This window comes from Macadamia integrifolia, unplaced genomic scaffold (genome assembly GCF_013358625.1).
Source record: "Macadamia integrifolia cultivar HAES 741 unplaced genomic scaffold, SCU_Mint_v3 scaffold2382, whole genome shotgun sequence".
In the NCBI taxonomy this organism is placed as follows: Eukaryota; Viridiplantae; Streptophyta; class Magnoliopsida; order Proteales; family Proteaceae; genus Macadamia; species Macadamia integrifolia.
Window position 1 is genome coordinate 23,766 of NW_024868675.1, and position 12,737 is coordinate 36,502.

A 12,737-nucleotide genomic window follows, 5' to 3' on the forward strand; every position below is an offset into this window, starting at 1 on the left:
CCCCCCCCCCCCCCCAACCCTTTGCATCTTCCCTTATCCCTCACCCTCACCCTCACCCTCCACATCTCCAATCTCCCCCTCCCTACCAACTAAACCCTGGTCACCACCCTCTGCATCTTTCTCTCTCCCCTGGCTCTTAATCCCCACCCCATCCTCACACCTATTTCCAACCCATACATATTCTTACTCACCCCTTGCCCACTCACAACCCTTCTCAAGGCCCTACATCTCCTTCTCATCTCATATTTTAAAATTCTTATACTAACCTTGTTAAGTTTGTCTCGAATTCTTGACCCGTTTTGAAGATTGACTCATTCCGACATATTTTGGTGGCGATCCAAATGGGAAGTTTTTTAAGATCTGTGATGAAAACAAAGGGATTGGGCTGATAGGACTAAGCCCAGAGACCAGCATTGATCTCGTATGAGGATGTGTGGGCGTAACCCTGGTAATACGCCCCCACGGTATGGTTCGATTGGGTCGACCTGCGACTTGGAGTATATATAATGTACTGTTGTCTTGTTGAGAAAATCATTGTATTTTGGGGGATTTTTTCAAGATAGGGTTTCAGGGCAAGTTTTCTCGCTGCTGCTTGAGTGTAATCTCTCTTCTGCATAGTGAAACATCTTCTTCTTCGCCTGAGGAAGTAGCACACCAAATTAGTGTGTGAACCTCGTTAAATTTCTGTGTTGTGCAGATCTATTGCCTGTTTATTTTCATATTTCTTGGTGTTTGATCTAACAAACCTCTATGGGTTGATCATTGATTATGCACCCTCAGGTCTAGCCAGCCATTCGATGCGCGTTGCGGCGTGGGGCACATTGGAGAGAATCCTGATGTGTTGGCAACATGCTATCCCTCTAAATCCCCCTCTTTTTTTCTTTTTTTAATGATATATCCCTCTAACCCAATTGATTTTCACCATCCCTATATGTTATGTCTGGCCCCAAAACAAATAAAAAAATGAAAGCCAATGAAAAAATGCAGATGTAAGACGTAGTTTTCGTTGCAAATGTGAGATTAATTACCTTTAACTGATTATGACACCTAGGGGTGCAATTTGGCGGGCTTGGTTGGGATGGGATTCCTCTCCATAGAGTCTAGTGACCAAAAAATGATTGCATGGTTGGGCTGACCTTGGGACGCAGCCCGGATCTTCCCAGCTATGTGATCACTTTCTGGTCCCTAGGCTTTATGGAGAGGAGCTGGATCCATCTGGTTAGGGTGAGCTTTTTAAAACTCCTGCCCAACTCTAAATCCCCTTAACTCAATCTAGGCCCAGCCTAGACTCACCCTGATTAGCCCTATAGAGCTTATAAACCACTGCAAACACTAGAGAGCATATATAAAATGCTAGGACTAATCGGACTTTTAATCAATTAGCATGCACAATAGGCTCAGTAGAATACCAATTTCTCTTCGATTCAAAACCAATAGTTTATCGATTTAAAATCAAACCGAACCATTTGACAAATGATTTCACTTTTCAAAACCAAAATCCATCCAATTAATATTTAATAAACGGTATTTCGACTCCAATTTAAACTGTTCAATTCTATTTCGATAAATGATTTCAATTAATAAGGTTTGGTATGTCAATCCCTCTTCCCCCATGGACCAGGGTTCTGTTTATGCTGGACTTTTAGGATGGTAATTTAAACCCATGGGCTGAGCTCAAGTTCTTGGCTCATTCTGTGGGCCTTGACTTAATTCTTGTGTCCGCAGAAGATAAGGTTTGTCCTTCCTATTTATATTTAGAATATTCCTTTTTCTTCTTTTGGTAGTATATCTCTAGAATATTCGAAGCTTCCATGAATTCCAAGTGAGGGGTGGAGCTCCTCTGTGGTCCCAGGCATGCATTGACCAACCAATCTGACAGCGGTTGAATTTTATAACAGCATAAAGGTCCATTTGGTAATCATTTAGTTTAAAAAATGAAGTTTTGCGTCAAATTTTCAGTCTCTGTTTAAAATGTCTTCTTAAAAATTAAAGTGTTCGTAGTTATTCACTTTTTTTTGTATTTGAAACAAAATCAAATGACGGAACAAGATTTCAGTGTTCCATCATTTTGCATTTCTATCATTTTTTTTTTCTTTTTCGTTTAAAAAATTAAAAAACAAAAAACACCAAGTTGACGTTTAAAGCTTTTTTTTTTCTTTTTTAAATAATATGAAAAATACGTCAGAAAAGGTTTTTTTTTTATGACTACCAAATGCAGCCTAAGAATGTGGGATTACTCTCATTGAAAAAAATAAAAAAGGGTGAGAATTGCGGCAAAGTTGTATGGCCATGCACTAACATGGGGCCAATGAAAGCACACATAAAGGCATCAATAGTGATGAGACTTTTCATATTTCATGGAGGGTGGGATCTCGTTTTGCCCCTCTTTACACCATGTAACCTGATATAGATATCTTTTTTTTCCTAATATTCATATGAGAAAAAACGAATGCTATCCAATAGCTTTCCCTGTGCCCTCTCTCATGGGGCAATGAATGATCATCTGTTGCATTCCTCGGATGCCCATGTGTGTGTTTTCATTGGCCCCCACGCATGCAACTCAATAGCAAACCTCTTCTCTAATGATGAATAGGGAAAGGGATAAGTATGTCAATGAAATGTCTACACTAGCGGAAGGCACCAATGGGTGCACCACTTTCCCAATAAAGAAATGGAAAAAAAACTTTGCCAATCTCGCTTGCCCTGTGTCCAAACACAAACAAATATGAAAAGACTGTACTACGCCTCACCATGCATTGAAGTAACTCCCATGTGCTGGTTTAAGAGCCACATGGATAGTTAGGGTTTTTCTATCTTAAATAAATAAAGGGAAAAAGACTTTTGTGTCTTTTGCATTTTTTTGGGGGATGGCGGCAATGGGCCCTTGCTCCATACATATGCTGTTAGAAAATTACTCACTTTGGAGTTTCTATTTACAAAATTATCCACAAAATGTTTTGATTAACAAAAATACCTAAAATTAGGTTTGGATTTACAAAACTACTCACCCAAAGTTTCAGTTAACAAGACTACCCAAAATAGTGAGTCTTCATCTTTCACATATAATAATGTATTTTTTTATTATTGAAACTTTGAGTGGGTAGTTTTGTAAACCCAAACTCAATTTTAGGTATTTTTGTTAACTTAAACTTTAAGTTGGTAATTTTATAAAGAAAAACCTAATTTTTGGTATTTTTGTTAACTAAAACTTTTGGTGGATAATTTTGTAAAGGAAAACCCATAAGTAGGTAATCAAGTAATTTTTCTGAAAAAAATAATACCTTTATGGATACTGTCTCATACGCTCGTTATGGATACTGACTCATACGCTCTCATCGTTGAAACTTTTCCCCCATAAATAAAAGTAAAAATAACCACATGGGCCGATCTCGTTTACTGTACAATCATCAGACCGTCGATTTATGCCACGTGTACAGTGGATTACGCAAAGTGGGGCCACTACTCGCATGCTCCAGTCAAGAAGTAGCCGTCCCCAAGTTTGCCTGCTTTGACATTTCTCCCACCAGCAGAAACGTGCAGTTTTGTTTTTACAAGAAATTATCGTTAATAAATATCTATGTATCTCATGAATCTAAGGTTCATGGAGCTCAAAGCAACTATAAGATCTAAACCGTTAATGTCCTAATAACACTTGTTGATGAGATTCCCTAGAAATTTGGTAAAGGTAGTAAATCCTGGCCCTCCGATCGATATGTGACCGTTGACTGTAGACCTACCTACTATATAAGGCTTTTACTCGGAGGCGGATGACCATAAAAATCCCTAACCTTCGTTTTGCTCTTATCGCAAAGTAGTGTGAAAGCGTCTGCAACTTTCTTTTCCAAAGATTAGTTCTTCATAGTTCCGTTTGCGCCTATCAGGTACGAGTTTAATCGTCTTTTTTTTCCTGTGTATCATGTTTGACGAAGATCTATTCAAGAATTTCTTTTGTTTTATTTTGACTTAATCGGGTTTTCTTTTTTAGAATTTTAGGGTTAGGGTTTCGATTGATCTGATTTCTCGCTCGCGATCTTTGGATTTCCGATTTGGTCTCTGTGTGATCTTTCTTGTTATTTGAGGTATAGATGAGGAGTTTAGGCAAGAATTTTGTGGGGAAAACCATGTGGTTGGCTGATTTTGTGGGATTTGATGTGAAATTATTTTGGGGATCTGTTTGTTTCGGTTTATTTCTTTGCGTTTTAGTTGCATCCTCACGTTTTAATAGATTTGGATTGATTGAAGAGTTAGATCGAAGTGAATCAGTAAGAGGAATTGTGAATAAAATCATATGCATAATATATGATTTCCTCTCCTTCTTGAATGAGCGATACGCTTTTTCTTTTTCTTTTTCTTTTTTGGATGGGTCCGAAAAAAGAAAAGCATAAAATTCAACCGTTCAGGATTATTTCCGATTGATCCAGATGCCCCTAGAAATGGATCTCTTTTGCATTCAATTTCCGTGGTTTATTTGGGCATTTCTATAGTCATCTTCAAAATTTAGGGTTTTGGTGTGATTTTTACCTATGACACAACCTGTAGCTCAGTGTTTTCTGGATTATGCTTTCTCATAGGTGATACTGTTTATCTTTCTACCCATGCCATCTCTGTTTTCCATTTTGTGCTCAGGGGCAGTTTTCTTTATTTGTGTTCTTGACAGTTGTACATAAATAATATGAGTCGACCTCATGATGGGCATCCTTCGTCCTTTCCTTTCGGAAACCCTTTCCGAATGATCTTTCCCAGGGGGTCATGGTTGTCTCCAAAGCTTGTGGGACTGTTGAATTCTTTTGAGGAAAGATTGGCAGAAAGGCTGAAGAAGCTCAACCTGAAAGATCAGGGAGATGTCCTTTGCTTGTCCTGGATGAGATTGGCAATGGAGTTGCTCTCTGAAACACACGCTGACATTAAAGTTCTCATTACTGACCTTCAGTTCCCTGTCGCTGATTGGGATGAGAAATGGATGGATGTGTACTTGGATAATAGTGTGAAGTTGCTTGATATTTGTCTTGCGTTTAGCTCTGAGCTCTCTCGGATCAACCAAGCTCATCTCTTGCTTCAGTGTGTGCTGCATGTTTTGGACACCACTAGACCCACACCATCAAGAGAGCAGCTTGCGCGAGCCCATTTTTCCCTAGGTGATTGGATGAAGCAGATTAGTGTCAGAAACCCAAAGCTGGAGAACTGTTCTACCATCTTACATGGTCTCAACGAATCTCTTCACTTGGCTAAGGTTAAGAACTCAGCAAAGGGAAAGGTTTTGATGCGTGCAATGTATGGGGTCAAGGTTCAGACCATATTTGTCTGTAGCATCTTTGCAGCAGCTTTCTCAGGCTCACCTAGGCCGTTGGTGAATTTGCATGTTGCTGAAAAATTTTTGTGGGCTGAGGCTTTCAACGATTTGCAGGCTAATGTAAATGGAGTGGTTAGGAATGTAATTTCAAATGGAAGTTCTACACCGTTAAAGGAGCTTGAAGCTGTTGAGGTGAGCGTTGGGAGGTTGTCTACCATGATTGACTGTGATGGCAATGAGCCTGTTGAAGAAGAAACAATGTTGAGTTCTGTTTCGGATTTGAGAAAGAGTTCTGAGAGGCTTTCACAAGGGTTGGATATTCTTTCAAAGGAAGTAGAGGGCTTCTTTCAGATTGTTCTGACTGGTCGTGATGCTTTGCTTGGTAATTTAAGAGTTGATGATTCCGACTCTGACATCAGAGTAGAAAGCAATGTTGAACAGCAGGTTGTAAGGTGATGAAAAGCTACTTCTGGACATCTAGTTTGTAAGGGTATCTGATTGTTCAAATATCTACAGAACTTTACGCAACTGCAGTGCCAAAGACAGCCTCATGAGTGTGTAAGTTGTGTAATAAAATACTATGAACATGGTATCTTAATATATGCATGTATGCAGTATGTGTAGTCAGTGATATAGTTAATGCAATGGTTTCATGTAAACTTTTGAGGTCCCTCTGTTGTGTTTCTTCTTTTGTTATATATTATCACACCTACTCTACTTTCGTTGTGCAGATTTTTAACTTGCAGATATCACTCGACTTTTGTGTTATTTTATGTAAATGGCAATGGTAATGACATGTATGAGAGTTGTACTGAATAGGATGTTTTAAAATCTGTCGATGCCAGGCTCTTGTAAATGTTAAGTGCTTTATTGTGGTTCAAAAGTAAAAACCTAAATTGTGTTGTCAGTAATGCTTCTGTCTGCATTTTTGTGCTTGAATTAAGAGCCCATTACGATGTGTTTCTGCTGAAGGACAGCCGCTTGTATCTCCCGATGCCGAAGTAACTTAGAAATCCTGAATTTTGACCCCCCCCCCAAAAAAAAAAGAGCATTTTAAATCTAGAAATCCTGAACGGAACTTTTATGTAATATAAAAACTGGGAATCCTGAACTAACTTATTGAAGTAATGTTGTCTTGCTGGTGGTGTTTTGATTCAAGATATGTTGATGTGTGGTGGTTGAAACTTCATACCTGACCTTTTTTTGGTGATACTCCATACCTAACCTTGATGGGAGTCTCGTCTTACAGAGAGTTACAGTGGTCCACGAGATGTTGATAAGGATCATAACAAATACGGATTGGTCTGAGGTTGTTCACTTGTAGTCCCAATACACAATGAGGCGGGATGACTTTAAGTAGCTCACCACAGTTAGAGCTCTCACTAAATTAGATGGTGGTTGGAAACTGCTCTGGAAAGATGAACCTAAACACCAAAAAGGGGGAGCTGCTGGGAAGCTGTTGCTTAATCGAGCCAGAAAGATTGCCAGTTCGTGATAAACCAATGTTCACTGCTGAAAGAAAGGAAGATGGTGCATTTAAGATTCTCTGATTTTGAATAGCTAAACCTATAAGGCTGTGTTTGGTATGAATCCTTAGAAAGGATTCTGGGTCTAGAACACATTCTGAAGCGAGAAAAATGTTGTCTGGAATGCATTCCTTTCTGAATTCTCGGAATGGGATTAAGAGCAGGTCTCGCTGGAACATGCCAAGAAGCCCATTCTGCATCCCAACTTTGGTACATTCTTATCATGATCACGTTCATAGTCTCTCAACTTGAGTCCCTGGTGGCAGCTCTCTTCCTTGCCAGCTTTCTGAGCAGCTGCATTTGAAAGTGAATTTCGTCATCGTTGTCAAAAAGCTGTGTTGTTGAAGATGACTCGACCACTTGTCAACTAAATCCCTAGCAAGCTTCCTGTTGGATGTCTGTGATAAATAATAATGCAATGTTAGTCTTGCAGACCGCATCCTTCACAGATGGTTCAATGATTTGGGGGTTCATGTCCCAGTTTGGATGCCGTTGTAGAGGAGCCCAGTGCTTCTCCATACCTGGATGGCTCAAATGATTCCAGAAGCAAAGACAACTACCACCCGCAACACTTGTGTTGACATCATTGGCCTCTGAGCAGCTGGGAACACATCTTCCAGTAGGCCTTGTAGCAGTGGATGGTCTGGCTAGGGCTGATGTAGTTGGTGGCTTGGTGCAAGGATCATAGTGTGTGTCCTTGAAATGTTAGCTCTTATAGTAGCTGGTTTGCATGGGATGAGCCATGAGTCCACAGGGTGTCTTGGCCTCTGATTTTATGAACAAGTATATTCCTTTGCCTTGCTCGAAGCCAGAAATGATTGGTTCATCACTGGCAGCAGGAGTCTAGAGAGCAAGGATCTCTCTAGCTGTTATTTGGGACTTTGATTTTATGAACAATTATATTCCTTTGCCTTGCCCCAGCCAGAAATGATTGGTTCATCACTGGCAGCAGGAGTCTAGAGAGCAAGGATCTCTCTAGCTGTTACTTGGGCATCAATTTCCTCTCCCCACCTGATGTTCCAGAGCTTCATAACCCAAAACCTACACTCCCAATTAATGCCAAGCTAAACCCAGTCAAGAATTCGGAAATTGGTTGGGCCCAGAGGATGGGGGAAAGCACGATGCAATTGATGTTGGGCTAAGGATCTCTAATAAGTAACGACTGGCAGGAGCTTATTCAAGGACTCAGGGCTCAGCAAGGCCAAGACACCACAAGTACTGGATGAGAGGCATCTTGCAGAGGACTTCCAAGAACTTAAGTGAGAAATGGCAGCTTCATGAGTTTGTTGATCACAGGTTTGGATTCTAGGTTCATTTCTACATCATATCCGGTTGCCATTTCTGAATCTTCCATCAGATGTTCGATCAGTAGAGCTTTTTCTTTGTTCTTCTTATCAACATAACCAATGGCTGCTCACCACCTGAAATGCTTTACCTGTTCTGAAGGATGCATTCTTTCTCTAGTATCAGTTCTGCATTCGAAGAATGGGAATGCATTCTAAGACATTCTGAAAAACCAATACCAGAGGCCTTGGAGGATGTAAGATTGATATCTCCAAAATGCTGGCTGAGCCTGGCTCTCTGTTTTGGGTACTGGAGAATGGCTGCTGAAGACGACATCGCATTCTGTACCCTGATGCTTCTGTGATCTGTATGGTGTCCAGTATAGCCACAAGAAGCACAAAGAGCGCTTACAATTGCGGTATTGTGGAACAACAAAAAACTGAGCCTTATCCCAACTTAATCACGTGGATCTGTGCAAAACAAAGTAGGTAAAACTGAGGTCCAAACAGAAAAATTGAAATGAAGAAAATAGGACATGATGCGAGAAATGGCAGTGGGATGAAAGCAAGATGAAAGAGGTGCAACCCAGTGAGATAGGAGAAAGTCAGCTAAATGTGGTCCAAACCTATTGATGGCGAAATTTTCTCCGAGGCCTAATATATTTTCACTTCTGTGTTGGATCAACGCAGGTATATATGAATTTGGATTCAAGTGCATCTGTAATATGTGAATATGTAGAGTTGCATCAAATTGAGGATGTGCTTCTGCTTCAGACTTGCAGAACTTTGTGATGTCTTAACAGTGTTTAATTATCTGGATTTTTTTTTTTCAGATAATAAGGTGCGTACGATGATGGCAATTCTTTGTTTTCAAGGTGGTTGGTTAGTTGGCAAAGATCAACATCTCTTATTTCCGATCTACTGTGTTCAACTCTATACTTAATTAATAGAAAACAAAATACTCTTCTTGCCATACTTATTTATTAGAAAAAAGAAAGGGGAAAAAAAAGCAACAAAAAGGATTTTAGAATGTCATGTAGGACTAAAATTTTAGTAGGTCCAACATCCATCTCTATCTATCTAATGCTATTTGAATTGGGAAGCCAATTTCTAACCGAAAAAAAAATGGAAAGCCAATGAGGCACGGATTCCGCTCCTCTCCAATTAATGATCCAAGGGTTAGGAGGGCTTCTGGTTATATGTCCATGTATTCGGATGCATGTCGGGGTTCTCCCAATCTTTGGAGCACCTGATTAATTGGAGAGGATTTTTTTTTTTTTTTGGCATGGCAGTCATCTCAATTATTTGCCTTGTAAAAATCTTAGTCTTACTAAGATTTTGAACTCTTGGGTTGTATATTATTCAAGCAATGATTCTTACTAAGATTTTGAACTTTTGGGTTGTGTATCATTCAAGCAATGATTCATGGCCATTATTACTCCTACTTGCATGATAGTATTTATATCATCCCCATTAATGCTATCGGTGGAAGTTTCATTGTGGCTACAAGAAAACTTGCTTTTAATCTTTTTGATACCCGATTTCTGTTGACCTCATTTAAATATAATAAGAACAACGTTGGAGTTCAATTAGGAAAATTAATCACCAAGACCTCAAGTGGGCATCCTTTAAGGGGGGTGTCAAAAAGACGCGTAACCTAATAACTTAGTTATTTTTCTATCTCAAATAATATTGGGGGAGGGTTGGCTACAATGTCTGGTGTAGTTTTGCAACAATAAGAGAGGGTTATGATTCATCCTATAGAGGGCATGTAAAGAGGAGTGAGGATTTGAGGTGTGAGAGGGTATGCACTAGAATCTGTACTTAGTAAGATTACATTTGTGGGCTTTTTCTTTCCCTTATGATGGCAGTGCTGAAGGTGTGGGTGAGGGGTTTGAAGGCTGTGTAATATGCTTGGACTTTATTTTCAACATCTATTCTCTTCCAATTAATATCATATTGCTGACTATTAGAAGGAAAAAATGATGGGTCCATAGTAGGAGTATAGTCACACTAGGTCACTTGTAAGATCATGGACTGAAAGGATCAAGAATCAGGATCAGGATCACAGCAGACTCAGGGTTGGTGAAGGGTAAGCGTGGAAGAACAACGTCCACAAGTACGAACCCAAACCCAAATATGAGGCATGTGGTGGCAATATTATTCCTTCATTTTTCCTTACTAGTTAACTTTCCATTGGATGGATAGATGACAACCTGAACCATTGAAATTATGAACCAGGACCAATTGCACCTCATACAGAGAGAGAGAGAGAGAGAGAGAGAGAGAGAGAGAGAGAGAGAGAGAGAGAGAGAGAGAGAGGTTACTTGTGTCTCAAACTGATGTCAATGGAAGAGCCAAGAAAAGGAAGAGGAAGAAGAAGAAACCAAATGGCAAAAAATTACAACTCTTTGAAAAGGATATACACGAATAGACATTTTCCACCAAGAAAAAAAAAAAAAGACCTTTCATCCCTTGAAATTAAAATCTAGAGAAAAGGCTGGCATATCTCTCTCTCTCTTCGCTTTGACCTGATCACTCTTTCATCCCAGGCCCCTCATTGGTAGCCCAACTCTCTCCCTAAAATCTATTATCTAATTCCTTGTAGCATCAAAAGGAGAATCACGATGTACTAGGGCTTTTAATTACTAACAATCTCTCACACACACACAAGAACAACAACATTTTTCAATTAAAAAAAAGAAGAAAATAACAAGAGAGAAAAAGGAAGGTGTTTTGATATATTTTTCAATTTTTTTTTAACTATATTTTTTGTTCACCCAAAAAATAAAAAATAAAAAATAAAAAATTTTAAACTACTTATCAATATTTATTGACTCTCTTTTTTCTCGTTATTTCATCACAAGAGGATGAAGTAGGTGAACTCTTTGAGACTATTAAATTGATAATTGACAAAAGTTAGTTGCTCTAAGCAAGAGAAGAGTGCATTCATTAAGTGCTGTTCATTATATAGAAAGATAAAGAGGTCATTTCATTTGGAGAGGAAAGATATTGAGAGAGAGAGAGAGAGAGAGAGAGAGAGAGAGAGAGTGCTAACGTACACACTCTTTGGTGGCGGCTTAATGGACTTTTTCTATTGGTAATATATATGGAAAGTTGATTTTGAAATATAAAATCTTGTCAAAGTGGTAACGAGGTAACGCTGATGTAGTACATCTCAAGTTAATGATGTAATGTTAATGTCAGTTCTTTCGATGACAAATGGTAATGTGATGCAAATTTGGTTTGATCCCACAACCTCCTCCCTTGGGCATCGGCTCTTCAAGCATAAGCTGCCACTACTAGACTAAGCTAGTGTTTGTTAATGCGATGTTAATTCATTCATGAGGTGGATAGGAGCCTCTTCTATAATGTTCTAATGTTTGGATATCTTGTTTTAAGAATTTTTATTAAAAGGAAAGAAATTAAATAAATGAAGGAGGTGACGACAATTCTTTCAATAGTGATAGAGAAAACGGAGAAAACACACTATAAAAAAGAATTATAAAAATTAAACAGAAGAGAACTCTGCCCGTCTTTGTTCTCATGCTCTGCTCCCACTTCCCATGTGTCTAGGTGTGGAAAGCATGGATGGGTAGAGTTCTTTTCCCAAAACTTAATGTGAGAGGGTGCAGGCTAGTCTGGTTGCATAGAGAATAGTTTTTGCGAAAAATAAAAAAAAAACGAAATTATTTTTAGAATGGCAAAAGAGTTTGGCTTTTAATTGAAAAGGGAAAGAGAAGCTTTATTAATAAGATCAATGACTCCTTCAAGTGGCATTTCTCAATAATACCCACCAACAAAGGATTTTCCATGTGTTGTTTTAACAATTAATTTCAAAATACATTGTTTTGGGGGGTGCATTTCTTGCAAAGGGCCGGGGAGATAAGGAAGACATGTGAAAGGCTACCAATTCATAAAAGGGAAAATTATCATGAAGGTAACATCGAAATATATGTAGTGAGGTTTAGGAACGGTTGTTCGCGCATTAATCAACCTTATAGTAATAATTTGCATTTAAAGATATAATATCAAGGGGAAAAGTATCAATATGTGTTGGCCATATCGGGATTAAATATTTCGATACAATATAGAATTGGCATATAAAAAATTTACGTATATAAATGATGGGAAAAGGCTCTCCAACCCTAAGGCGTATACTGTACCTCTTTTCATACATTATTCATTTATTTTTATCTTTTTTAAAGAAAGATAAAATTAATAAAAATAAAAAAAAATAAAAAAAAATAAAAAACAATGTGAGTGAATGTAGAGTACCTTATTTGCTTAAAGAACCCTCTTTCATAAATGATTTAGTACTGACATGTACCAATGTAATACATAAATAAATTGATACATTATAAATATGTTGCCAAAAGCCAAGAATCCAAATAAAAATAGAGATTGAGTTCCCTTTCCGACTATGTAGCATACGTTGCCTCTCTTTGTCTATCTCTCTCCTCCCATAATAAAGATGGATATGTCATTTCATAAGAGGAGATGAGAGGCAGAGAGAGGTGCTAGCATACGCTACGTAAATTGGCAATGCTTTTTCTCCCTTAAAATAATTTCTTTTGTTTTTTGTTTTTTTTTCGTTAAAACTTAAGTGAATCCTACACGCACTAAAAAAAAAAAAAA

General features: G+C 38.5%; 1 protein-coding gene across 4 annotated transcripts; it reads left to right on the plus strand.

Moving 5' to 3' along the window:
* Nucleotides 1-3,729: 3,729 nt before the first annotated feature.
* On the plus strand, nucleotides 3,730-9,013 carry LOC122066417 (UPF0496 protein 4-like). 4 transcript variants are annotated; one of them, XR_006136355.1, is made up of 4 exons: nucleotides 3,730-3,881; nucleotides 4,658-5,848; nucleotides 6,540-8,789; nucleotides 8,933-9,013. XR_006136355.1 is itself a non-coding variant. In XM_042630222.1 (2 exons), exon 2 carries the CDS (start codon nucleotides 4,673-4,675, stop codon nucleotides 5,744-5,746), a length of 1,074 nt encoding a protein of 357 aa, XP_042486156.1. In that variant the 5' UTR covers nucleotides 3,730-3,881; nucleotides 4,658-4,672; the 3' UTR covers nucleotides 5,747-6,106. The 4 variants fall into 4 exon arrangements, 1 of the variants encoding a protein (XP_042486156.1); XR_006136354.1 differs by having other exon boundaries at nucleotides 6,540-9,013; XR_006136356.1 differs by lacking the exons at nucleotides 6,540-8,789; nucleotides 8,933-9,013 and adding an exon at nucleotides 6,022-6,106.
* The last annotated feature ends 3,724 nt before the right edge of the window (nucleotides 9,014-12,737 follow it).

Excerpts from the sequence above, each read along its gene's own strand:
- LOC122066417 (XM_042630222.1), top strand. The coding sequence starts at position 4,673 with ATGAGTCGACCTCATGATGGGCATCCTTCGTCCTTTCCTTTCGGAAAC.